Raw genomic sequence first — 27,556 nt, 5'->3', positions numbered from 1 at the left:
CTGGAATTTAGATTCTATGGGTTCTAATAATATCTAAATAATGTTTCTTAGCATAGTTGAATTACAGTTGAATTATTCTTTTAAGTTTTGAATTCGCCACTTTGAGTTGTAAATATCTAATAGCGGATTCGTAATCGGCGACCCCAAAAACCCTTGCATACAAAGTTTCGCACAAAGTGGTTCAATAAAAAAAAATGTATGCTGCAAAGGGTTAACACGAATTTCTATTATACATTGTAGGTATATCGCTGTTAGCCGAGTCTACACGCAATGTTAGCGAAGTTGAAAGAGTCGATATTATACAAGCGCGATTCTATAATTCACCCTAAATAAACATTTTGCATTCCTGACAAATCTCGCATACTCGCTGGCAATTATCGGCAAGCCGCGAATTTCTAATAGCCGGCCCGAAGTTTCGCAAGGCGCGCTAATTTCTCGAACTGCCACTGGTCTTGAAAGTAACGGCGAATGCAACGGAGATCTCTCGCGGTCGTGCGCAATCGGCATTAAGAGTTACGAAACGGGTTACAGAATCGATTCGAGTGACGAAAGCCGCAGTATCACGAGTCGGCGAGCAAGCGAGAAGTTATTCGCAAGCATTTGTCAGTAAAATCGCCTGGGAGAGACACGGAAAAGTTTCATTCGCATCAGTCGCCTCTTGCCAAACCAATTAAGAAGTTACTTGTACGACTCGTTAAGAGATTGGACTATCAATTACTTGATATTTAATAATTTATGTTCTCTAAAATTGTTGGAATAAAAATACTGCCATGCAGTGAAACTTTATTGGAGTAAACATTCACTCTGTTGAAGTAAATATTCACTCCAGGGACTTTAGAGAGTATCGACAATTTGCATAAGGAGGAGAATCTAGCTAGTTACGTTACATTTCCCGAAACGCCAACGTCTTTGCTAGAGATTTATCAAATAGAATTTTATACCCAATTGAAACAAAAGTCGCGAAAATTTTTCCTCGCTGCCACATTAAGGGCCAGTTTCACAAACGTCGGTTTGTTGTAACACAAACTGTTAACCAGAGTTCAGTCAACTTCCTATCTTTTTCTATTTTGTTATCTAAGAAGAGACAGAGAATCAATTAAGTTAGCAGCTAACCGACGTTTGTGAAACTAGCCCTTAGTGTTGGAATAATCGAGTGCGTTCTGGCAATTAAAATACACTCCTTATCACCAACTTGCGAGACAAAAGTGTGAATATTTACGATCGAGAATAACATTCGACGTGTGACATGTGAATGCCGCGCCGCGTCCCTCTCGTTGCGAACCCCTCCGTTTCTTCGGGGATTAATGATTCGTTCGAAAGCCACGACGTGTTCCCGAACGGAGGAACATCTGATATCGCGCTTTTGTCGCGCGGCGCCCGTAAAAGCGGGCCACCCCGCCTTATGAATAAGGTAAAGCGTCGCGCGGCGTGTCATTCGACGCACAACGCTTCCCTACGACGGCGACGAGATCTTTCCGCCCTCGCTCGGTCTTCCCGTTCGCACGCGAGCTGGTACCATGTTGCGTTATGAGTATCAGCCTGCCCATAAAACGGCATTAGCGCTACCCCCATATGCCGGGCTGAGTTTATTCCAACGACAGGGAAAGGGCGACTCTCGCCGTCGAGGAGAGCTACTTTCACGATCGTCCTCCGAATGCTTAAAAAATATATATGTATCGTAAGGCCTACACCTTTTCACCGTTTGACTCAGTTTGCTTATTGCGTTTTGTGCTACGTCATTTAGGGCCAATTTCACAAACGTCGATTAACTGTTAGCCAGAGTTCAGTCAACTCCCTGTCTTTTTCTATCTTGTTATCCAAAGGCCTGTGTCCACGTTGCTTGGTCCAAGTTCCAGCATCGTGGACGCAGGTCTTTGGAAGAGACAGAGAATCAATTAACCTGAGGTTAGCAGTTAACGTTTGTAAAACTGGCCCTAAGGCCTGGTTTTTCCAACGTCGCTTAACTTTAATCTTAGTTTAACTCAGCCTTTGTCCCTTCCTAACTGTATTCCCCTTAGCAAGAGACAGAAGGCGAGTTCAACTAAGGTTAAAATTGAACGACGTTGGCAAACCCGAGTCTTATGTCCATTTCTACCGATGTAGATTAACTTTAATCTCGGTTTAATTTGCTTTTTACATTTTCCACTGTATTGTTTCTCTTTTGTACTAATCGTAAGTCTCTTGTGCTCGGATGATTAAGTTTTATTTTATTTCAGTTAAGGACTTTTTTTTATCATATCCTGAGTATTCAATACACGTATCTTTTTCACTGACCGAGCAGAATTAGCAGAACGGTTTAATTTGCTTTTTACCTTTTCCTAAATTTCGGAACTAGAAAGGGATTTTAATTATTCAATTAAACCAAGATTCAAATTTTATCTGCATTGGTAGAAATGGACATTAGCCGATCGAACTGTATGCCAGACTCGTTTAATTAAAATTTTGTATTAGCTGGTTCTACACTTCCTACTCCAGTGTTTCTCTCTTGTACTAATTGTAAGTCTCTTGTGCTCACGGTGATCAAGTCGAATTTTATTTTATTAAACGACTGTTTCTATCATATCCTGATTATTCAATACACGTATCTTTTTGACTGACCGAGCAGAATTAGCAGAAATAGTCGTGGCTTATTGTTACTTGTTAATGACGTCGGGCTTTTTCTCAAAATGTAGCGACACCTTTACTTTGTTGAAAATGCCGATATGAAAGACAGTTTTTCTGCGTTTATGTAGTAATCTAAACTCGATGGAATTACATCGAGTCCGATCTGGTTTGAAGTTGATCCGGTTTGAATTTCGAGTTCGAGCGGGCTGCTAGATAGACATTCGACAATTTTATCGTTTAATTCGATCCCGAGTGACGTTGACTAAAGCGTTTGCGAGCTACTAAAGCGGACACTCGGGACTGCGAACAGAAAACACGGAACCGACTGATGCGAAATGATCGGGGGTTTTTTTTTTTAATCAGCTGGTAAACGCGTGAGATCCTGTTCCATTTTAATGTTCCTGGAAAATACCGGGTCTTCTGGACCGAACGAGCGGGCCGATAAAACGAACGGAAGAATCCCGGATTGGTTCCGCGATCGTAAAAATTTCTCTCGTTCCAGCGCCGTAAAAATCCACGCGGTTCCTAACCGCCGCGATTAAATCGTCGAAGGATGCGGTTGAATTCGAGAAAAGAAAAACGGGATGGAGATGCTGGCCGCCTCGTACGATCTCCAAACGGCGGACACGCGTGCTATCGCGGCGAAAGACTTTATCGCGGAGAAGAAAAACCCCACGGACGTGATCGCGGTGAATAAAGGGCGTATGGGACGCCGTTCCCTTCCGTCTTCTTCTTGCCTAAGGCACCCCCTAAGCCTGGGCCACCCCTGCGGGGTAATAGCGGACCGGCAGGGTGGCCGCAGTAACGACGCGTCGTCAGTTAATCAAGCCATTTCGTTCCTGCGGGATTGGAATGAGGATTCGGCCGGAACGGCCATCGATTTTCCTTCGGCCGCAGTCGTACAACTTTCCCAACTACCAAGAGAACAAGGAGAAAGTCGGGGAATCCGCGTCTCTTCGTGCGCTTCGGGACAACTTGCGCCGCTGCCAGGTGAGGAAAACCGGGAGCGGCGATTGGGTCGAGAGGTTAGGTCGGCAATTTGCGGTCGACGCTCGAGCTCAGCTGGACTTCACACGCGATTTATAATTTTTCTTCAAATTCTACCGCCGTTGCGTTTCCGGGACAGGCTTGGAAGTTAAACGCGTACTTTTAATTGCCGGTTAAAGTAGGTACGTACCGAACTGAAGTGCGCTGCCGTTTAACGAGGTGGACACGAAGTAAATACAAGTGTAACATTGACGTCGCCCGGCGAATATCAATAAGGGCATACGGCATGGTAATTTCGTTGTGCCTTTACGGCGAGGCGAGTTTTAATCCACTTACAGAAGTTGTAGCCCGCCGCGAAACGAGATCAGAAACTTCAGCATTTCAATAGAACGACTCTCGCAACTTTCCTTATGGTTGGATCCTTTTAGAATTTGAGCCTCGATGTAAACGAGCTCAAATTCCCTGTTAATAAAATCGCGTGGAGAAATCCCAAGTTACAAAGGCACTTTCCACTTAATCCAAAAAAATAATAATAACAACAATTCCGTTAAAGCAAAGATAATATAACATTGAGCGAAGAACACAAGCTTGCGCTTTTGATTGAGATCTAATTAGTTGAGGATTTTCAGTGCTTCTTGTCGAGACAAGATCGTCTTCAAATTAAACGACAAAGCTTCCGCTTTTTCGCAGCCTGACCTATTTCCGACTAAGACCTTTTGCATTACGTTGAATTATCACGTTGCAAGTTTTTTTTATTAAATCATACTATCTATTAGTTGAAGAAACTGCGTAATATCTACGCGCTCATTAGCACGTACGCACGGAGAGAATTTTTTTTTTAAAAGGCCTCTTGACGAGACCTTTCGTTTGGTACCCACTTTGTGACCAAAATCGAGTGCGAAAAAAATGGGGCCGTTCTTACTCTCGCTCTTTGTCTCGAAAATCATATGATCGTGGGACAACGTGGCATTTAGTATAATTTTACCAGTAAAACATGACTCATAGAATTTTTCATAGAAGAATTCCATGAGTTTCTTAAAAGTTTATCACATGCTTTACTGGTAAAATTATACTAAATATAATTATTAGTGAAATGTACGGAAAAGTTTCCAAAAGCTCCTATAAAATTCTTGGAGATGCCGTGTTGTCCGACGATTATAATATTTTCAAGATAAATTTTGAAAGAAACTGCCCTCCGTGTATTAGCGAGAAAACCGCGACCGTGTCCGGTTCCAGCAGGCCCGCTTGGTCAGCCAAGATCTCCCGGCAGATCTCGTGTGCTCTCATATCGCACTGCTTGGACGCTCGGCCAGGACCTTCTCCGGTGGTCACCGCGATGGTACGCGTATTTTGGCCGAGCACCGAGCCCATTGTCATTGAGATTCCCGGGCTGTCTCCGAACAGGAGGCGGACGAGGAAAGGGCGCGCGCCGCGCGCAATTTCCGCCGTCGAGGTTTCCGACGATCGAGGGGGGCGAGCGCGCCCCAAGCCCTCGTAATCTCGCGACTGAAAGCCTCGTTTAATATTTATGATTTATTTCGGTTTAATTCGACGCGCAAACGAGAGGCGTATTTGTATTCAGCGACTGCCTGGCTGGCTGTCCCGCTCGTCTCACGACGTCTTAATCCCTCGAGATCTCGCAGCGCCGGAGCTTTGCAGAAGGAAGACACGGTTTTCCCTTAGTTCTAATCTGAATGCGCTGCGAATTCTCGTCGTTTTACAAGTTGCATCGCCCCCGATTTATGGCGCGTGTCATTGTGTAAGAAAACGGGAATGGGAGAGCGAAGGTTAAAATCTTATTAACATAAAGCGCGCGATTCGAAGTTCAGTATTTTTCAATCGGTTATCTTCAGGTTGTTTAAAAATTCTTTAAAAGTAAGACATTACGACAGTTTTGGAAATTACAACAGCTTTCGCGTTAACGAAGGAAGGCCATGCGTTTCCCATTTGTACCCCAATTCGTCGAAATTTCATGTTTTACAATTGACAAAAGCCACATCATCGCCACACAAATGTTGTCGAATTAAAAAAAATTAAGTTACTTCACGGAGAGAATTTTGGTATATTTTTAAGAATTGTATGCATGCAAAGAAGTAATTGGATGCGCAACGTCAATTTAAAATAAAAAGCAATTTATCACTCACTGATACGAGTCGCAACAGCAGAGTTGTACACCCTTAACCATACGTGTATATGTTAAACTGTAAAAATACAAATATGAATATGATTATTATAGACTATTTATGTAAAATCAAAATTATTGTATTAAATATAGGTACTTTATATTTTATATTTTTTTAAATAGATATTTATTAAAATAATTATATAGAACACTGAAAAAGTCTTTCTGTTAAATATAAACTCACAAACTTTTATACGTATGGTTTTGTCTCTAACACTTATTCGAATCCCCGTTCGAATCATTTATTAAATAAAATAGAAACAGAACAGATACTTTATTTCGCACAAATAACAGATAACATAAAAATGTAATAAGACACTTACCTCACCATTTCTCCGCCGTTGCCCGATGCCTCCTGGGCCTGCTCCTCCTCTCAGATTTCCTTGTTGCACTTACACAACACTCACTCGCAAAAATCATCGATCGCGCGAAATTTCGGGCACTCCCGTACGCGATGTGAAATACCGCGAAACGCACGAAATATTATTAACAAATATCGCGTGACTTTCTGTCATACAAATTAATGAAACGAACAACTTGCATTTTTAATTCGGAAGAATGGATAAATCACTTTTGAATTGGCGATATGAAACGCAACGCGAGCATCGGAAGCATAATCTGCGGTAAAGAAGTAGTTATTAGTCCGAAACAAAACGATATTTTACAATCTTTGTTATTCAATCTAGCCCTCGAAATAATTTAGGTGAATGAAATTTCCAGCGATGAATAGTTGTTATTAATTGCAACAGTTATTTGAGATAATTTTCAATTATAGTTACATAATGTAACGACGTGCGATAAGCAACTTTCTTTACTTCCTACTCGTTCGAGTTGCGAAGAACGACAGAACGAATTACAGCGCAAACGCCGAAGTCGTACAAAATTTTAACTTTTTCCGAAAATAAAACAGATTACACGAAATCGATAGATAATTAAAAGCGCGGCGCGTAAACGGGATGTAACCGCGTCAAAGTACCACGGTTTACCTTCATATTTTAGATGAGTTAGTCTCGTGAAATATCTACGTGTACGTTGATAAAGAGCCGTCGCCTCGACATGCAATTCGTTTCTTATTACAAGTTGGAGAAACTTAATAATTAATCGAGGAACGTTACTTGTTACTGATAAAGGTGTGCAAATCAAAAGTGTTTTATCCCTGCATTCATCGCGATCGAGTCTTGGAAACCGATAACGCAAAAGTAATAACACGCACGGAGCAACTCTCGCCACTGCCTGCCGGCTCGACGTTCGGCGGGCGAATGATCGCGCGGCGACCTTCAGTTACACGCTGGTACGCAAAAACATCGTACGTCACCGCGCCGAGAGAAAAACAACTACGAACGTTGAGAATTCGTTGTCTTTTTTTGTTCCGTGACTGTTACTACGTTTTGTGTATCATTCTGCGGACTTATTGGTACCGATTAAATGAACGATTAATTCTGTTCAATCGAGAAAATGTATCGGAACAAAAATCATTGTTACTTAAAATCTAACTACTAAGATTAGAGATTTTACCTCAACAGTTGGTGTATACAAATGTGTATTTCTAAATTCCAAATCTTTATTTTCTACGAATCTAAAGTAAAGCACACCGCTCTTCGAGAAAAATCGGCATCGCAGAAAAGAAGCCTCAACTGTTGGATATTAACGAGATTAGCGCTGATAACTTCTCTTTTTTAGAAAGGGATTATACCTGGTATACAATTTACTAGTAGAATGTACGGTGATATTTAAAAAAACTTTCATAAAGGTCTTCAAAATGCCCACGTTGCCCCACGATTACATGATTTTCAGAGTAAATTTAAAAGAAAATTCTCTCCGTGTTGAATTAAACGTTTTACATCACGGGCTGCCGCAAACATGAATAATTCAATTATATTTGCTGTGGATTTTAATTTTAAGCATTGAACCAAGTACTTATTCAGATTATTAAGACAACTATCTAATGTTTTTCATTCACTAACACTGATGATGTTTCAACGATTTTATTTCAATTTACTGATCCTGTTGATACAACATCATTTTTATCCGTGTGTAAGTTTGAAAAACAGTTATTTAATTTCCTTGCGAGAAACAATATCGAGCTTTGACACATGCAACGCTCATTGTATTCTCCCTTATTAAAACTTGATCTACAACGTATCCTCCTTGCATTTAAAAACATTATATTTTAAACAAGCAAATCAAAACACATAAAAAATATATCGATGATATTCGCTTACACAATATAATTCTGTGCAATTTATCAACTGGCACAAATTTTTTAAAGGTACTTATTGGCTGTAAAATAGAATGTTTCCAGGCTCAAAGAGCGCGTTGTAGATCAGGCTTACGTTTCTGAAGCGTCTTTGTCATTGACATGCCGATTATCTTTGCGGGTGGGCTGATAACGGCAGAGATACTTCGCTGATACACAGCGGCAAAAGTTTGGAGAACGCGACGACGAGTTTACAAGCGCGGCGAGATCGTCGGCGTCATTGTCCCGGCAACAATGCATGGTAGAAATGCCTTCACCCTCGTATCCGGCAGCCTCCGCGGGGCCTAGGGGAGAGAATTACCCTCTGCATTAACTCGCGTAATTGAGATTTATTAATCCGGCGGCCGGTTAGTGGTCGCGCACCAGCCGTATCTTGTTCTCCTCCGGACCGAGGTTGGACCGTAACTTTATTATTATTACGGCGCTCGCCCGTATTTTTTAGGGGGCAGGGAGGCGCTCGTCATCCCGAGTGAGCAAGCAACCGCTTCGCACTATTCTTATCTTAGCTGGTCCTTTACGCGCCCGCTTCGATAACAAGAATTGCGGTGCAGTCAGCCTTTTACTTCCGCGACTATGGTGGTTTATTGTCGAGGCATCATCCACCCAACAACTTCATTCATAGCTCGATTCCGTTCATCGTCATTTTCGATTAAGTCTAACGTCAAACTTGTAATCCTCTTTACTATTACAGTATGAGTAGAGGAAAATCCCCCTAAGCTTCTGATATGAGATAGCAGGTTTCCAACGTCGAAATTCAATCACAAATCTCTTTTCGCAACGATTACACGATCTAACAATGAATTTTCCACCAAACTGGCCTCCGTGGACAACAAATTTATCGCGGAACCAACAGACGATGCCTATTAATTCAGCAGAAACCCTTATCTCATATTAGAGCCGTGTCTCACAATAGCGGACTGTCCCCTAATAATAATCGTAAATGATATAGTTCTGTTTGTGCTGGACTAATGCGCGGAGTACATTCGTCCCACAACAATTAAAATTATTTTCGCGTTCAGCTCATATACATTTCTGCCGTTAATTTTCTCTTTTTTGAAAAACGTATAATTCATCTCTTACTTTCGAATGCACTTTCCAAGTTGGATTTCAACCGTTCACCAGTTTGCGATGCAATGCGTGCGCCAAGGGCGTACGTGTTTGTGGAGTAATGCGGTTACCGGAGGGTAGGCCACGGGTTGAGCCCGCAGGGAAGTTTCATATTGCTAGATTAAGCGTTCGACTTTCACCTTAGTTTCTCTCTCTCTCTCTCTTTCTGTCTCTTCCTTTATCTCTCTCCGGGTTTCCATCTTCTCCGTTTGCGTCTTAAGCCGAACGGCCCTAAGCTGTAGGCGCGACTTTCATTAAACGGCTCGATGACAGATCGCTTGTCCTCGTTCGTATTAAGGGCGGCGCCGAAACCGGATTTAGGCGGTGGTATTACGATTTGGAGACGCGACTGGTCCTTAATTCAAGACTTCCCGGCTACGTGACCGCGTTTCATTTGCACGTTATCGCCCGGCGATGGTAAACGATCGTGGCCAGCCTGAAGGGTGCGGAAGGATACATTGCGCTTCCTCGATCCTTAGCGCGGGGAAAGAATAGACTTTTACGAGGCGATTCGAACGGTACTATGCAGAAAAATACAAGCAACATGCGACAATAGATAGATGAAAGTCACCTATTATGAGCTAAGCTCTACAGCAGGATTTCTGCTAAATTAATAGACCTCATCTGTTGATTCCACCATGAATTTATTGCCCTTGAAATCTGTTTAGTGGAAAATTGATTGCTAAATCGTGCAACATGTTGCGAAAAAAGATTTGCGATTGAATTTGAACGTTGAAAACCTGCCGTCTCACTTTAGAATTCTACATTCAAAAATAATACCATAAGTGTCAGATCAACTCTTGTATACTTAAATTAACGCGTTCATTGTTTTGTATATACGCACTAATCTTCTTAGAAGCATTTAATAATCTTACATTCCAACAATTTAAATACTATAATTGTCGCTTCAAGAATGCATATAATTACTTTAATAATAAAATTATTTTAATCACTATACTCTTCGATTTTAAAATATATTATTTTTCATCCAACATTGTTTCCTTTCCATTCAAGAAAATTATTCTTAAATAATGAGCATATATTTTTCTTGATTGAGTTACTTAAAAATGCCTCATTCAAATAAGTGTTTCTTTCTTTAACGCAATATAAACTTATTTCAAGATTTTCACATTGAGACTAAATATATTTTCAAAAAAAGACTATTCTTTTTTCTGTGTATCTCATAATAGAGGACTTTCCTCTATAACGTAGGCTCAATTCTTTTTTATTTTCTTATGTAGAATCTTGAGGATTAAGGGTTTTGCGTCGACGACAGTTGGCCGTTTTGTCAGACACTAGCCGGATTCCAGTCTGCCCGCTCGCCGGGGAAACAGATGGCACATTGCACGACGAGATGAGAAATGTCCATCGATGTATAATACAATTGTTTCTTGCTTCTTGCAGAGGGATGGCGAGACTCGGTGTTGGGGGCCCCGCGTCGTTTATTGGTGACTCTCGGCAGTCTCTCCAGGGACAGCTCGCCATGTCCTGCCGCGGTAAGTCGCCGCTTTGTTCAACCCTTATCAACAAACTCCCGCGATCAAGCGACGATCTTTATTTGCCGTGCCGTGCGAGATACGCCGAGCGGGGATCCGCTGTGATCGATAAGATCTGGAAGAAGTTAGCTTTCTTGTCGTCTTGTTGCATACACGATACGACACGATACTGAATACTGTCATCTTTGGGGAGAAAAAATCGGAATCGCGATGCAAATAACATTTGAATGACCAAATTTAACGTAAATTCTATGCCTTAACGCGATTCATCATTTTCACATTTTTTTCCAGTAAAGCTCCAAGAAGAATGCTCTTCTTTAAAATTTTCTGGAAATTTAACAACGAGTGAGATCGGTATTTTTATTTTAATAAACCAGTTTCTCGAATATATTTTCTCGCCGGAAGTGTAAACCCGTCAACCTCCCAACCTTGTTTCTTTTAAGACAAAGCGCCATCCTTAGAGTGTAAGAAACGTGACGCTTGTATCCTCGCGCTTTCTCGCCTGCCGCCTTATTTTTTGATATTCGATGTGATAGGGTCGGAAAAAATTGCGCCGTATTCGCGAAATTTGCGACGCGTCTGTGTGCGAAATTGCGCGATCCTGTCGCCGCGAGTTTCAGCGGTGTCACAATGAAAACGGCGTCGTACGTGGAATGTATAAATTTTCGTTAGCATTTCAAAGCGATTACTGGCAGCAATTGTGTCGTTGAAATTTATGGCCGCGCGTATTATGCGTGCCTACCGCGCGGACGAGCGAGTAAATCACAGAGTTGCGGTAATGCAGTTGCATCTCGTTGTATTTCGACAGCGATATGTCGCGCTGGCTCTAATTTTTCAGCACCTGCACATATCGCAACAAAATTTTCCTGTAAAAGTACAGTAGATAATTCTGGGACTATCTATTAACCCTTTGAAGCATACATTTTTCTATTGGACTAATTTTTGTGAAACTTTGTGTATAAGAGTTTTTGGGGTCGTTGATTACGAATCCGTTATCAAATTTTCATAATTCGAAATGGCGATTTTTAATTGGCGGAATCCAAAACTTAAAAACAATAACATCATTCAACTGTAATTCAATTATGCTAAGAAAAATTAGTTAAATATTATTAGGACCCATGGAATCAAAATTTTCTCAAACATATACACAATACCGTGCCTTACTGCTATCGTTCTAATTCGCTATTATCAAATTTCGATATCAATATACTATCAGAAAATTCTATTCGTATAACATTACAAACAAAAAATATTGAAAGAACATGAAATTCTCAAATATTCTATATTACCAATGGACATTATTTTGGAATGAAGATATCAGTAAAACATATCTCGTATGCGGAGAGACTTTTCTCTTAAAATTTACCCTGAAAATCATGTAATCGTGGGACAACGTAGTGTTTTTAACATGACAATTTTAACTAATTAATATATCTATTTCCTTGAAGAAGACCACAACCGGATGGTGGAAACGTCGTGACAATTTAAATAAACCACCTGCCAGTTTAAGTCGTATAATATTATAATTCTTTCTTTCGTTAAGTAACTACTGGCGGCAACAATATTCCTTGTTGTCATAAAATTCTTCGGAATGTCACGTTGTCCCACGATTACATAATTTTCAAGATGGATGGAAGAAAATTCTCTCCGTGTAGATAAAATTATTACCTTGTGATTTTTGTGGCTTTCCATAATTTGTCGTCAGACATAAGCAATTATTTACACAACAAAAGTAAGGAAACCAATTTTCGTAGTAAAGTATGCAAATTCATGCATTCCCATTATTAACAGCTGTTATATTCATTATTTCACTTTTTGTACGACGTAGAACAACTTACTCGAGCCTATTGAATTTCGCTTAAATTACGGAAATGTACACTGCAAAACTTTCTTCTTCTAATAAAAAGCAATTATACCCGCGTAATTGCATTAAATTTATCGTCGGTTCGACGTGGCGACGAAACTCATGAGAGCGCGACAGCAATTTACAGGCGAGGTATAACAAATAAGCAAACAGATACTCGAACTCGAGACGAGGCGTGAGAATTATACGCTGCAATCTCCCGAGAAACGTCTCGCGACTTCGCCCGACGAGGCGTTCGAGATTCGCATTCCGCGCCAAGGAGCTCGATCACGTTTTCGCGACCACTTTGCCCGCGTCCCGAAGACCGCGTGCGTTCGAGCGGACTCCAGGCTGATCCTGGCGCAATAAATTTTCCCTCCCGGCCCCCTTTCCGAGAGCTCGCGCGTCTGTCGCGCTGGTAACGAGATCGTATCTGACGCGCCGCGCCGTGTCATTTACATACTCTTCGCCCCGAGGCGACGAGGGTTGCGCCTCGTGCTCGGCCTCGGTTTGATTTACATTTCCAGCGCGGCCGGAGGATCAGCCACGCGCCCGCGAGGCGCGGATGACGGAAAGAAGCGGTCGCGAAAGTCTCACCTGCCCGCCGCGGGCTGGGAATAGATGCAAATCCACTTGCGAGATATATCACTTTCCCTTGACGGCGCATCCAACGAGACGTCGCGTTTTTGGCACCTTCCACGCCCCGCTGTTTACTTATTCAAATTATTTATTGCTCGTGGAACTGTAAGCGCGTACAAAAATTACAATGCTGTAAGGAAAAGCTGGGATGGGAAGGAGACTGATCTCTGGACGAACGTTGTGTTAAGGGAATCCTAAAGCCGCTGGCGAACTCGATCAGTGTCGATAAAATAGGATACGGAATTAAAAACAATTATCGACATTTTTAATTCCAAGTTCTACTCGGTCCGAGAAATTTATAGCCAATCAATTGGCAACTTTCACGATAAAGCAGCAATTTTATTAGCTACCCATTGCTCAGACCGAGATTTTGGATCGAATTCTAGCGTCGCCAACGCCATGGCTGTACTGACAATCTGACAAATGTTTGGCAGCGACCTTTCTCAAAAAAGCCTGCAACTATAATATTTTTATACGCCATACTGCTCTTCTTCTTTTCTTCTAGACTTGGATTTCTGGACTTGCGTTTATTAGATAGAAGTAATCTTTTTTTCTAAGCTATTAATCTTAGTTCTAATTGCACGATATTGTTCTTACATGTTGCCCCTAGAGTATGCTGGTCTCATTTTGTATTTAGTTATTGTAGAATTTTTGTTTCAACCAAATATTGTCGTCAAGTGTACTAAAAATTAGTAAAATTAAAAAAGATTATCGTTTCTTTATATAAAGTCGACCAGCATAGTCTAGATTTTGCTGCGTAGTTTAATTCCGTAAAGGAGTTTTGCATTTTTATAAAGCCAATTAAAAGATTACTTCTAACATAGAATGTCGATAAAACAGACGGCTTTAGGATTCCCTTAAAATGTATATATTCGTGCAGCCGGGATGTTCGCCCTTCTTACATCTGTACTCTACTCGTGATCGATATCGACTGACTAGTGATACTCTCTCTCGTGGCACGGCGCGTTACGAAAAGAAGTAATGCTCGGCCGCTACAATGCTAGTATCGAGGATTGCCTCATTCGCGAATTTATTAACATCTTTTGTTTTTCTCGCTTTAATATTATTCCTCGTCTACTCTACAATATTTAAAAAAACACGTACAACGGTTCTCTTCTCCCTTTTGTAACGAATGGAGAAAATTAACGACGGCGGGGAGAACTTTATTGCGCTATTAAACACTCGCGCAGCGCCATTTTTAGAATACAGAGTCCGTTTATTAAAGCCATTATTAAATTTCTTTTTATCACAATATTATTCATCAGTTTTTCACGACTTCGGACTAAAAGTATTACGATCATTACGGGATAATTAAGAGAGAGAGAGAGCGGAGGAAGAGCCGGTTAATTTACCTGGGAAATACCGCGCGAACTTTGAGTTGTACCAGCGCTACGTCGGAGGGAAGAAATATAAGTGTTTCGGCTCACGAGTCTCGGGATAATGAATTCCATTAGGGCAAGAACTCGGGTGAGAGCGCGATCGCCGTTAGTACCGGGAGAAAAGTGCTGGACGCGTACGTGGTGGAGATGTCGGGAGAGAATAGTGAGTCTGCGGAAAGTTCGGCTTTCCACCCCTCGGAAGCTCTCCTCGTGCGTGGTTTCCCTTAAGGAAAACTTTACCCGGTAAAGTCCCACGCACGGGCGTACATGGAGGATGCAACGTATCTGTTATGTATTTAACGCGATTACTTTATGCGCAGGCTACGCCCACGTCTGAAATGTTCGTTATTTTTAACGTGCAGTTTTAGAAAAACATCCCGCGGACACGCTCATTATTATTTTTCCCTTCGCGTTTTTAGTAAATTCCCGCTCGACGTTGTTTTATTTTAATGAGAGAAACTGGCTTATATTTTCTGTACTTGTTTACTTGATCGCATTGTCAATAGATTACACGTGAAACCTATTTTTCGGTGCAGTACAAATTAATTGACGGTTCACGTCATAAACAAGGACGAAGCTGTGACACACATAGCAAGATTTTACTAGGAATATTTGCAAAATTAGAAAAATGGAAAGAATATACGAAAGAATCGTGTATATTTTACTTTCCCTTATATTTAGAATCGTATATTTTACCTTCCCCGTATATTTTAATAATATTTAAACAATTCGAACCCATTGATAAAATTGGTAAAGCCCATATATGTATAAGCACGAAGGAATAAAAGACTCCAAGTCTGATAATACAATTTTGACAAAATGCAAACAGTAAAATATAAATAAATAAATTGTCACGATTTAGGTGGACCTGGAAAGGCTTTAAATAATATAAAACTAGAACCAGCTGAATTATTTGGACGCTTTCGAATCAGGCTTTGCCTGATTAGGAATAAAGAAGAAAAATACTTCCGCTGAGGTTTTTACAATAAATTTAGAGTACAAATTATTTATACACTAACATCCTATTGAGGCTCTTTAGTCCTCCGAAAAATTATTTAGACACTGACCTGCGCCCTTTATTCCTTTTGCGTTGAAAAAAATTTAGATATTGACGCGTTCAGTTAAAATCTCCTGCGGGAATTTTACTTGCATAATCTTGCGCCAATAATCCGTTCACGTAACGTTGTAATAAATAAACGTTCGCGCGTCGCAGGTGTCGTCGAAAGAAATTGTGGTGAACCCCGCCGTCAGCTATGGATCTTTCAATAAGGTGGAGTATCTCTCGCAACTCGTCGCTCTTAAAGGCAATGGGATCTCGCCACTCCGGTATTAAACTTGCACTCACGTATTACGCGAGCACTTGATCGCGCCCACGTGGCCGCGTACGTGCTCTCCGTAGCTGTCGCTCCCATCACGCTATTACCGCTGTCGAGCCAAATGGTGTGCGTTGTTTGTCTAAACGATTGCACTGAAAACACGCGCGTTACGAACGACACGTTCGATTCAATTATCGAACTGCCACGTTGCACCGGGAATAAACACGCAACACGCCGATTCACGTGATGTTCTTGTGCACACTCTGCGCGCGAAGAGGAGAGTGGCAGTGTCTTCGTGCACGTAGAAAGAGAAACTAGACTAGTGGCACTACGTAAATCACGATAAGTGAATCAGCTCGTTTAACAATTAAAATCGCATCGGGAGACAATATTTTAAGGGGAGGGGGGGGGGGAGAGAAAAATAGCGGTAGAGGAAAACCTCCTGTTATGAGACAGCAGCTGTTCAACATCCAAATTCAATCGCAAGTCTTTTTTCGCAACTATTACACGATTTAACAATGAATTTTCCACTAAATAGACTTCACCCCAAGGGCAATAAATTCATGATGGAACCGGATAATGCCTATTAATTTAGTAGAAACTCCGCTATCTCGTATTAGGAGTTTATCTCATAATACGGGACTTCCTCGATAATTTTAATTTTGCAGAAATTTTTTTTCCCAAAAACAGCCACGAGTGTCGAGTTCGTAAAAAAATCCGAGGAAAGATGAAAAGTCGAGATGACGCCAATTTGACCAAAATACATGAAATTGACGTCATCTTTTGAGTAAATTAAAGTCGTTCTGCTATCTCTGTGGAAAGTATGAGCTTTCATTGAACCCAATAGCTAAGCAGTTACGCTAAACACACGAGGACGCGAGTCCATAAGCTCGGGTCCCAGTCGATGCATCGATCATTGCCCGTTCCTTCGGAGAGCCACACGAGGCGAAATTCCAGACGCCCATAAGAAAATTACTTTCGCGAGGGAAATACGGAGGGGCGGGAGAAATAGGAGAGGGAAGATGGAGAGCGACTCGCGAGAGGCTGGAGGTATTCGCGGCTCGTCACTTCCGATATTGGTTTTATATTGGATTTTCAGCTCCTCCCGCGCGAGGAGAGCGCGTCGCGTCTTTGATTTCAGCGGCTGTCGGGAGAAAAAAGCGTCAGCCGATCCCGAATTAGTCTGGTTGCGCTTTCCAGAAATAAATATAAAAGGGCGCGCACACACAGGAGGGCGGAGAGGAGTGTACACGCGACCACGCACCGGGGGGGGGGGTCCTCGGTATCGATCGGCAGCCCAGGTGTTACCACGCCCAGATATCAATTAATTCGCTCACGTGAAACGCGAGAGAGGATCATGCCGGCTAATGATTGATCACGCTGATTGATGGCTCGATTGATTGCTCGTCGACAGCCAGAAAGATTAGAAAGTCAAGTCACTCTCGTTAACGGATCAACCGACGCACCTTTCAATCGACTGATGTAACCCACGGATAAAAACTTTCCAAAAAAGATGACTCGAAAAACTTGATCTTATCTGGATAATCGCTTAACCGACGATACAGACTCGCTATGAACAATGGATAGCTTTCGATTTTTCGCCATTTTATTTCCAAGACAGTTTTCTCGCGAAACAGCTGAAAGAATTTCACCAAAGGTCATTGAGATCAGCGAAAGGCGTTTGCCTGTGAAGCGTTGATCTCGTCAAACGCGATCACGACACGCGTCGGCAAGTGCCGTGCGGCTTAATGTTGGCGAGCCGCAAGTCCACTTATTCTACCTGAGTACTTCCGCGATGCCCCTGTCTGATCCCCTGTATTGCATTAAGCACAGCCGAGCGGTCAGCCCTACCTGCGGACAGGGACAGAAATGTTTGCGATGCCTCTTGTGCGCTGGCACCCAAATATGTAACGTCCGCGGCATTTCGGTATCGAGCGCCGAAAAAAAATTATCGCTACCGTAGCTAATCACGATTTGCTAAAAATATTTTGCTGCATTAACTGTAAATGTCTAAACCACAGCAAACGGTTCGCTGTCGGACCTAACACGATAGGCACAGTGGCAAAATATTAGCTATCACAATTAAATATTACCTGTCCATATTTTACAATTAAAATTTAATTACCATATGCAATTTTTAGCTACGGCAGCTACGTTTTTTTCCGTGAAAATAAAAAGAGACATACGTTAGATGCAGTCCCCGAAATATTAATTCTTAGGTCCAGTTTCACCACACGTCGCTTAACTTTATTCTTAGGTTAATTCAAGTTTGTCTCCTTCTAAAGTAACAGTTGGAAAGAGACACAGAACGAATTAAGCTAAGCTTAAGGTTAACGTTGGTGAAACGGGACCTTACACGGAAAGAAAAATGTAGCTGCCGTAGCTAAAAACTGCACGTGGCAACTAAATTTCAGTTGTAAAAGATGGACAGCTAATGTTTAGTTTTGACATCCAAATATTTTGCTACTGTGCCTATTAGGTGCGACGGAAAACCGTTTGCTGTGCTTTAGAAATTTATATTGTAGGCATGGCAGCAAAATATTTTTAGCAAACCATCATTGGCTACGGTAGCGAACTTCTTTTTCAGTGTAACACGTCGAGTTTCTTACGTAATGACAATCTCCATTTACTATTTTTAGTATAAACTTCTCTAGTTATATTAGTTACTTTGCAACGTACACATCTACACAATCTTGTTTCCAAATCTCCCCTTGCGATACGTTATATTTTAAATCTACATCGTAAACCTGGAAGTTTCAATGAAAATACTTGGAAAATAAGGGAACTCTCGGAGAAATTTTTTTTTTTTCGAAAAATGAGTAGACATTTCGCTGACACATTTGCCTACAAGTATTATATTATTAATTATTTGCACCGTGCGGAGTATCAAAAGAGATTTGGAGGAGATATTGAGTAGGACTCGCGTGACACAAATATCGACATCCCATTAAATTTAAGCGCGCCCACCCGCGCGGCACCGCGGCGTTTCTTAAAGAGTGCATCGTCACGAGACGCTCGTAAATAATGCGTTATCGCGAGATCCGATAGCGGCTAATTTATTTACGAATCGCCGGGGTGGTTGCATGCGTGAGTCACGTGCCATCTGTCATCCGGCACCCGTTCTATTATGACACGTGGAGTACACTGCGCCCTATTAACCGGGGTGACCGAGTTTTCCCGCCGTCCCACGAGCGTGATTCGACAAACGCGACGAATGGGTATCGATAGAATTACATCGGAGACGTCTTGCGAGGGTAATCGACGGGATTACTGGCGGGTGTAGAAAAGTTCGCGGGAATTGATGGACTACATCGAGGTGACTTTGATCGAGATAACTGATTAACTGCGGCTGCTTCTCATTTTATATTATTCGAAGCCCTTCTAGGTCCGCTTAAATCGCGACAATTTATTTATTTACATTTTACTGTTTGCATTTGGTCAAATTTAATGCCTTATTGTTAGACTTATTTATTGTATTGTCTAAATTTATCAGTAGCATAAAAGTTTTAATGTCAGACGTTGGTATCCTGTGCATTCATTTCTCTTTGCCTTTACAGTTTAGATCAATAGAGGAAGGTTCTCTATTATAAAGTAGGAGTCTAATATGAGATGGCAGGTTTTCAACGTCCAAGTTCAATCATAAATCTTTTCTCGCAACGATTCACACGCTCTAACAATCAATTTTCCACTAAACAGGATTCACTCCAAGGGCAATAAAGTCATGGTGGATCCAACAGATGATGCCTATTGATTTAGCAGAAACTCCGCTATCTCGTATTAGGAGCCTATTTCATAATAGGGGACTTTCCTCTATATTTCATTCCTTTATTTTATAGTTTATGTTTTCTTATCATGTATTCTTACTTCGTTCATCCTTTATATTTTTGCCTTGCGTCTGTTTCACCGATCGCCGAGGCTTGCAGTAGAAACTGCCGTCGAGAGTCAGACCCGACCTGCGCTCAAAGAACGCATCGTGATCGAGAAAACACAGCTTTCCGCAGCGTTTGACGTTTGACACGAATCTTTACCTCTTATTCAAATAATATTGTTTGATGGAGCCACACGCAAGTGACTCAATCTTTATTTGCAGTCTAATTAATTGTGAAACTATTCTCTGGCCGAAATGCAACGCTATCGATTTTTCTCTCGATAATTTATGAAAATAAAGAGTCACCACGATTCAGAAAGAAGACCGAAAGCACGTTTTTCAATTGGATTTATAAACGAAAGGAATTTTGATCCTGTCTCAATGATTCCATTTACGTCAGTCGGATTTAAAATGTAAGAAACGTGCACAATTTGTTTTACATACATGACTCTTGCGTCTAAATTTACGTCACTAAAAATGACACCCTTGGCATATCATAATTGAAAATATAATTAAGGTGAGAGTTCACGTTTTTTTAAATTCTGGAATGATATTTATCTTCCAACGCTGTTTTAAGCGGAGGGAAAAATTCGCGTACGGCTCCGTGCGAGTGTTACACGTTTAGCAAAATAAAAGTGCAGCGAGAGACGAATACGAAAAGTGGCACGAAACCGTCCTACGGAGACAGGCCGTTCCAGATTTCAAACAAAGTTCCGCCGCTACATCTCGTATTTCTGCACGGGCGAAGCTAATACGAGCTAATCGCATTAAAAGCAGCCCGACGCGAGTAGTAAATACCGCATAAATTCCGGCGTGAGGCGCTGAGCGCTCTCGGAAATCAAAGAGAGCTCGCTGACGCTTGTGCCGCCTTAATGCCCCAGCTTGCGACAAGCGCCGGTAACTGCGGACTATTACGAGATGTCTCGAGACGTACGTCCGGCGCGCGGTCGAGCCATTCTCGCTAATAAACGCGATCGAGGGTGGAGAAGCGGGAGGACGGGCTCGTTGAACTTCAAACGCGCGGCGAGTGTCGCTAACTAAACTCCGAGAGAGCGAGTTTGCCGTTTCCAATCCGAGTCCATTTCGTGATTAAGCGCAAACTTCTGAAGCTGCCCCCGAGGACGTGCGTAAATACCCGCAACACGCGTACACGCACCCCCGCGCTTCGTATTCACGAGAGTGCAGCCCCAGAATCACAAGGTTCGTCCGAAAAGACAGGCCGGGCTCGGGTCGATGCCGATTTTATTCGTGGATTCATGACGGGGGATTCGAAACCTCGCGCGAAGAAAACATGAATTGAAAATGTTGCAACGATATCTTCCGCTAAAATGTAACTTTTTATTACGCACCTGAATTTGATATATCTATTTTTTACGTATTCACATCAAAGACTCTAAAGTCATCGTTTTTACCGACACAGTCACATGTAGTTTTTGCGCTTGCCTTTTTATTAGCTTTTATGCACAAAATTAAATCAGAATCAGTTGCAGACCGTGTAGCGGAACATTTTTATACTTAAAATACTCAGTTCAGAAGTTTAATAATAAAAAAAGGGTATTTAACGTTTTCAATTTTTTATTCGTGTTAAATTTTAAATTGGCTTTAAAAATTGCAAAATTCTTCCACACGATTAAAGTACGCATAAAAATAAAGCCGGGGTCAGTCAACTTTATATAAAAAACGTAGAGAAATTACAAATATTACTTTATAAGTGAATGTGGTTAGGTGGTTAGGTTAGGTGACAGCTTCACATAGTGATATTTTTAATTTCTCTTCGTTCTTTTATGTAAGATCGACCTTTCCTCTCTTCATTTTTCTACGTACTTTAATCGTGTTTAGGAATTTTGCAATTTTATAAAGCCAATTTCAAATATAACACAAAAAAGTTGAAAATTTCGTATACCAACCTTCTTTTTTGTTAGACTTCTGAACTGATTGTGAGTGTTTCAGGTATGAAAATGTTCTGCTATCCGCAACTTACCCTGGCACTATCTTGCGCATAAAAGCCAGTAAAAAGCGCAAAAACTGTATTCGACTGTGTCGGTAAAAAGGATGACTTTAGGAGTCTCTTAAGGGTGGAAGGCCGAATCGACTGTCGAGATGGAGAGGGTCCCGCGCGCGGGTTACGCTCGAGCGTTTTAAGGCGTTTAAAGTTGCACGAGCGAAAACAAATCATCGACGAGACCGACACGGCGGGGAAGGGTCTTCCCGATGGGTCTCATCGATATCGGGTTGCTAATGGTGTAAGCCAAACCGGCTGCCGTAAAAACGCGCGTCGGGATAATTGAAGGGTGGGCCCTATCGTTATCTAGAGCGACTTTCTCTTCTTCGACCTCTCCCGGCGAGCCGTCCCTCGCGTTCCCACCTGTCTCTCCGTCTCTCTTAAACACTCGCCTAATTGCTCTCCGCAGGAAACTAAGCCGCGCGGAAATTCACGCTTCCGCAAAATGGATGCGCTCTCGCACGCCGCGTTCTCATTATCAGCGCGATCGCTAATCAAGCGTCCCACTTGCGGGGATGTCGCTTCCGAGCGATCTCGCGCGCGACGTGCGAAGAAAATGGATTTCCCCGTCGCCAATCTGCGACAGCGCGTTTCATGACTTCTCGAACGACTGTATCCTCTGTTTCTCTCAAATTACGATGTTCCATGATTATTTTCAGGTTCATTCTCTCGAAAAGAGCAAGAAAAACAAATGGTCCGAGGTGGATCTTAATAATTTTTACATTATCAGCACTCTTGAGGATAAATGACTTTCTTGCAAATTCAGTTTCGTGCCGGGCAAATAGATAAAACTTCATTTTAACTTCACTAAGAAAAACTTCATTTTAATAACTTTCCTCGTTGAACTTCACTCGAAATGAAACGAAAACATATCAAGCAAACTTTCGTGGATATAAACTGTACAGATTAATTCAAGTCTTTAATGAAAAAGTTTCCGATCCTTTAGTGTCTGAATTATTTCAAAATTTAAATTACAGCAACGTAACGTGAGATAAATGCAATGAAATCGAGAATTCGTACACGAAATGTATATCACGGATGTAACGTTATATTATAATCATCCTAATTATCATATTACAATTACAATATTGTAATATTACAGTACCGGCGAAAAGTGTATCGTCTTTCGATTTTTTGAGCATGATTTTCGTCAAAGTGCACTCCAGGGTGCCATAAGTAAAAATCGAGAAATTACACGGAACGCGTGACCTCGACGTAACTTGATTGCTCGGTGTCGAGAGACGCGCGTGTTGTTCCTTTTTATTCCGGTCGTGCGTGTCCCGCGGTTTAACAATAACATCGTCGAATCCGCCGACGCAAATCGGGGAGACAAATTCAGTGGGGGGTGCGAGAGGCATTTTTCCATGGGGGTCAAGTTCTCGGTCGCTTCATTAGAAACGCGAGCATAATCCCCGCCCGCTTCGCTCTCCAATTACCGTTCGCCCGTTCCTGGTTCAGGCGAAGTTCAGGTTCGAGGCAGCAGCGTAGAAGCAGATACGGTTGCAGGGAGAAATTTACAAAGCCTTAATTTCCTGCGTGTAAAAATTATCCGTGTTGAAAGTTCAACACGGGTAGATAACTCTGGTTTATTGTACAAAAGCGATTTAATCTTGCGAAAGGTTGCTAAACAATAATTTAATAAATGTTAAATCAAATTAATATTTCAACATTTATCGTCCAAGAGAAAAACCTTTTGAGAATTTGACGTAATAGCGGTACGGAAGCTTTAACAAGCTTTGCAATGAATAAATGAAAATTGCTTGCTCAAGAATTAAATTAAAATTTATGCAATGTATTTTATTTTTCCGCATTATCCTCATAAATCGTTTCACAGGAGATAATTAAATTATTCCGTCTCGAAATTGCCCCGAGGGCAACTCGGTAGCTACGCCATTGCGACGAGGTAGAAAAACCCTCTCCGCGCCCTTCGTCCTACAAAGAGTTTGTGCGCGTCGTTCACGCAAAATCCGTAATTGCTTCGCACGGTTGCACATCCCCGACTGTTTGCCAATTTGCTCGGTTTGCCGCTGTTTGTGTTACGTTGGAAACGCCGCGGCGATGTTTCATTCCCTCAACATTATTTCAGCTCTCTACGCGTGTGCGCGCGCGCAAGAATTTTTAAACACAGTCGGTTCAACTGCGTTTAAAAATCTTATCATATTGTATACAGGGTGTTATGTAATACCCGCCTCACCTCTTATTTACGAATAGAGCGGACTAGACTGAGTCGAAAAGTCCTTCTACCATTTTGCAATTTTCGCAACAGTTAACGAGTTATTAATTATTAAAAATCGCTGTCTTAGTCTGGCCTACCGCCCAATTTAAATGCACGGCGAGATGCGGCCGTCCCACGATCGGCATTGCTAGGTGCGCGGGGAGTTGTTTATTATATGTAGCTGTTGCCGTGCGTCATAAACATAGACGTATTATATAATATATAAATTGCGCATTTTGGCTGCAAAAGTGTACAAACTTTAGAAAGAGACAACATACACTTCGGACCTTATTCTCTCATCTATCAATGTCTCGAGTGGGATAAAAATTCAATATGGCTACTGTGCTTATCCTTGAAGCCTATCACACAATAGGAAAGCACAGGCAATAGGAGTAGAGAATAACCCAGGCAACAGAAATAACTAAATTCCAACTTACCAGAAAACCGTGTATCGACGCACAATGGAATATGTAATAGGCAATAGGAACAGAATTTCCGACGCGTTGGATTTCTGTTCCCTATTCCCTGTACCTGACCTACCTGACCAATCACAGTTGAGACTGGAACAGGCACGTGGTTTCAAACAGCAGATGATTGGACAGCACTTCTATTGCCAACGAATCATTGTATCCTCAGTCTATTCTTACTATGTCTATGGTCATAAACAGCTCCCCGCACGTCTAGCAACGCCGATCGCGGGACGGCCGCATCTCGCCGCGCGTTTGAATCGGGCCGTAGGCCGGGCTAACAATCTTTAATAATCAGTAACTCGTTAACTATTGCAAAAGTTGCAAAATGGTAAAGGACTTTTCGACTCAGTGTAGTCCGCTCTAGCGTAAATAAGCTCACCGTAAATAAGATGTGAGGCGAGTATTACATACATAACACTCTGTACAAAAGATATTATCTAAAAACGTACTCTTTAGCTTGCTGCGAAAAATAGTAAGAATTCTTTACTCATCAAAATTTATCGACATGTTATAACACCTGGTATTTTTAAATTATAAATCAGAATGCTGAGTTTTCTTTTCATTAAATTGCGTTAGAAATCAGTTTACATTTCGCGAGGAGAGACAATTTTAAGGCACTTTGTGCATATATACCGAGCAGTGCGTCAGGAGCTGGAGCTACGAGATGCCGAGGTAGCTTAGCTCACTTCGTCGCAAACGTTCCTCGGCAAACATCATTAAGCTCGCGAGAAAATCGTGCTAACGAGGAAAGAAGGAACGTTGAGGGCTCCTTCGGCAGGACGAGCGGCGTCCCTTTTGAATCAGCGGAGGAATATTGCGAGGCGGAGTCTCTCGGATCGCGTAATCTGACTTTGATCGTCGTCATTCCTCCGGAGAAATAGGCGCGAACTCTCGTGCCCCCCCGAGCAACCGCGCCGTCCTCCCCCGTGTTGCCGACAAAAACTTATTTTCTCCTTGAAGAGCAACCCTGTCGAGCGAAGAGGGCAGTTCGTTACAAAGGCGCGGGCGAAAGCGTCCCCGAGGGATTTTGTCGGCGAGTTGCACCGACTCGACCGACAAAGAAACGAATCTTGATGAGATTCTAATAATATTTTTTTAATCCTCTTCCCCCACTTTTCTTTCTTCTTCAGAGATGTTGAAGAAAAAAAAATGGGGCCAATCTCTTCTACAACGGAGAAAATTCCCTTGGGAAAATATACCTTGGAAAAAGCTTAAAATATTACTTTAAGAAAATAAGAAATATGAGAAGTAAATTCGGACACTTTAAACTATTATTTAAGGTAAACTTAAAACTGACTTTAAGAATTTGAAAGAAAACTTTAAGAGAATTGTGAAAGGTATGTGATATAATTTACAACACCGCGTGCGGATTTCTTCTTACTTCTTTCGAAAAAAAAGAGTCTTGTTAGAGCGTTAACGCGAATTCATCTCGGTCAGACCAATCATGCTCGGAAAATATCGTCGTCATAAACGGCAGTTAAAACAGCAGTTGCAACTCCAAGTTTGCCCGGAGCCGGAGCCCGGCGATAATTGCGCAACGTGTGTTTATGGCGATCGCCGGCGATACTAATCAGCATCGCTGGGTCCGCGCAACGCTCGACTGGCCTCGATCAAGCACCCTCGTTTGCTCGACTCGATAATAATCAATCGGACGTGGTTGCCATTCGAACGTACTGAATTCGAAATAATTGCCCGTCCACCCTCCCTTTCCGACCCCCGCCCCGTCTCTCTTTTCCTTTCTTTCCCCGGCCGGCGGGCAGCGTTATCCGTTCGGCGTAACACATCTTCCAGCGAATTATCAACCTATTAATCGACCAAGTTCTCACAGTCCGCCGCTCATTGCCTCTCTGTTCGATCCCGCGGAATTATTTTATCGCCGTCTCGTTTAACTATCAGTCTTCATCCACGGCGAGTATCGGCGATCGCAATATTCGTTTTCAATCCTATCTCGTTTGGAGTTTGAGTCGATTCAGCGTAGACAATTAAAGAGTGTATCTCACTTGCACGCGGAGAGAAGTTTCTGTTAAAATTTATCCTGAAACTCGTGTAGTCGTGGGACAACGCGGCATTTCAAAGAATTTTACTAGTAAAATGTGTGGTAAAATTTTAGAAAACTAGTGAAGTTCTTCAAATAAACCATGTTGTTCCACGATTGCATGCTTTTCAGAGTACATTTTAAGAGAAAATTCCACCCGTGCATTGTCTCATTTTACATTCTTGATCAAATTTGCATTTTTATATGCGCGTGCGCGTTTAAATGCAGGCTATATTATTTCAAAAATTATTACGAAATTGCTGCCTGGAATATCAATGCAAAAATGTAAAAGCGAAGAAGCTAAAAGCACCCACCGTTCGGCCTGACTAAAATCGTTAGAAGGGATTTTTATCGTGTGCTGAAGATGATTCAAATTGGAGTCGAAACGTCTGCTAATTGATATCATCAATTATTTTTTAATTGTAATCATAATTGAATATCGTTGATTACACAACACTCGCAACAACACGGAGAGAATTTTCCCTTAAAATTTACTCCGAAAATCGTGGTACAACATTTCGAAGAATTTTATGAGTTTTGTGAAATTTTACCATACATTTCACTAGTAATTATACTTAGTATACATTTTATTAGTAAAATGTACGGTAATATTTCAAAAAACTCACAATAATTGTCCCACAATTATATGATTTTCAGGATAAATTTTAAGAGAAAATTCTCTCCGTGAAAACCCTCATTGCTCATTTGTTAATTTTGCGTTTATGTTATCGAGAGTTTAATTTATAAAAAAAGTCCTCTATATTATGTGATAGTAGGTTTTCAACATCCAAATTCAATCACAAATGTTTTTTCGCAACAATTACACAATCTAACAATGCATTTTTCACTAAACAGATTTCACTCCAAGTACCTACAATAAATTCGTGGTGGAATCAACTGATGATGCCTATTAATTTAATAGAAACCCTGCTATGGCGCCTCTATGTTTTATTGATAACAGCGAGAAATCTCTTTCGCATACAACTGCATTATGAACACTACGAAAACATACTCGACAATCGAGGAAGAGATAGAAATATCGATTTTCGCGCGCCGCTTTGTGCCACGCGGTATAAAGTTAAAAATTAACTTGGCGCAGGGGCGGACTCGTTTCCCTCGAGTTCCCGAGCCGCGTCTCAGACGATGTGTGCTCGCC

General features: G+C 41.7%; 1 protein-coding gene across 1 annotated transcript in view; it reads left to right on the top strand.

Moving 5' to 3' along the window:
• The first annotated feature begins 1,918 nt into the window (after positions 1-1,918).
• The window catches only part of LOC105569893 (choline O-acetyltransferase), an 82,435-nt gene continuing 56,797 nt past the window's right edge, over positions 1,919-27,556 (top strand). Inside the window, exons 1-2 of the mRNA XM_012026702.1 lie at positions 1,919-3,594; positions 10,542-10,633. Coding sequence (XP_011882092.1) covers positions 3,189-3,594; positions 10,542-10,633 — 498 coding nt within the window. The 5' untranslated portion in view covers positions 1,919-3,188. The remainder of the gene's footprint in view (positions 3,595-10,541; positions 10,634-27,556) is intronic.

Source organism: Vollenhovia emeryi, unplaced genomic scaffold (assembly GCF_000949405.1).
Source record: "Vollenhovia emeryi isolate VEMERY1.0 unplaced genomic scaffold, V.emery_V1.0 DF939122.1, whole genome shotgun sequence".
NCBI classification, from domain to species: domain Eukaryota; kingdom Metazoa; phylum Arthropoda; class Insecta; order Hymenoptera; family Formicidae; genus Vollenhovia; species Vollenhovia emeryi.
Note: the sequence above shows the minus strand (reverse complement) of the source record. Positions and strands in the feature narration are given on the sequence as shown.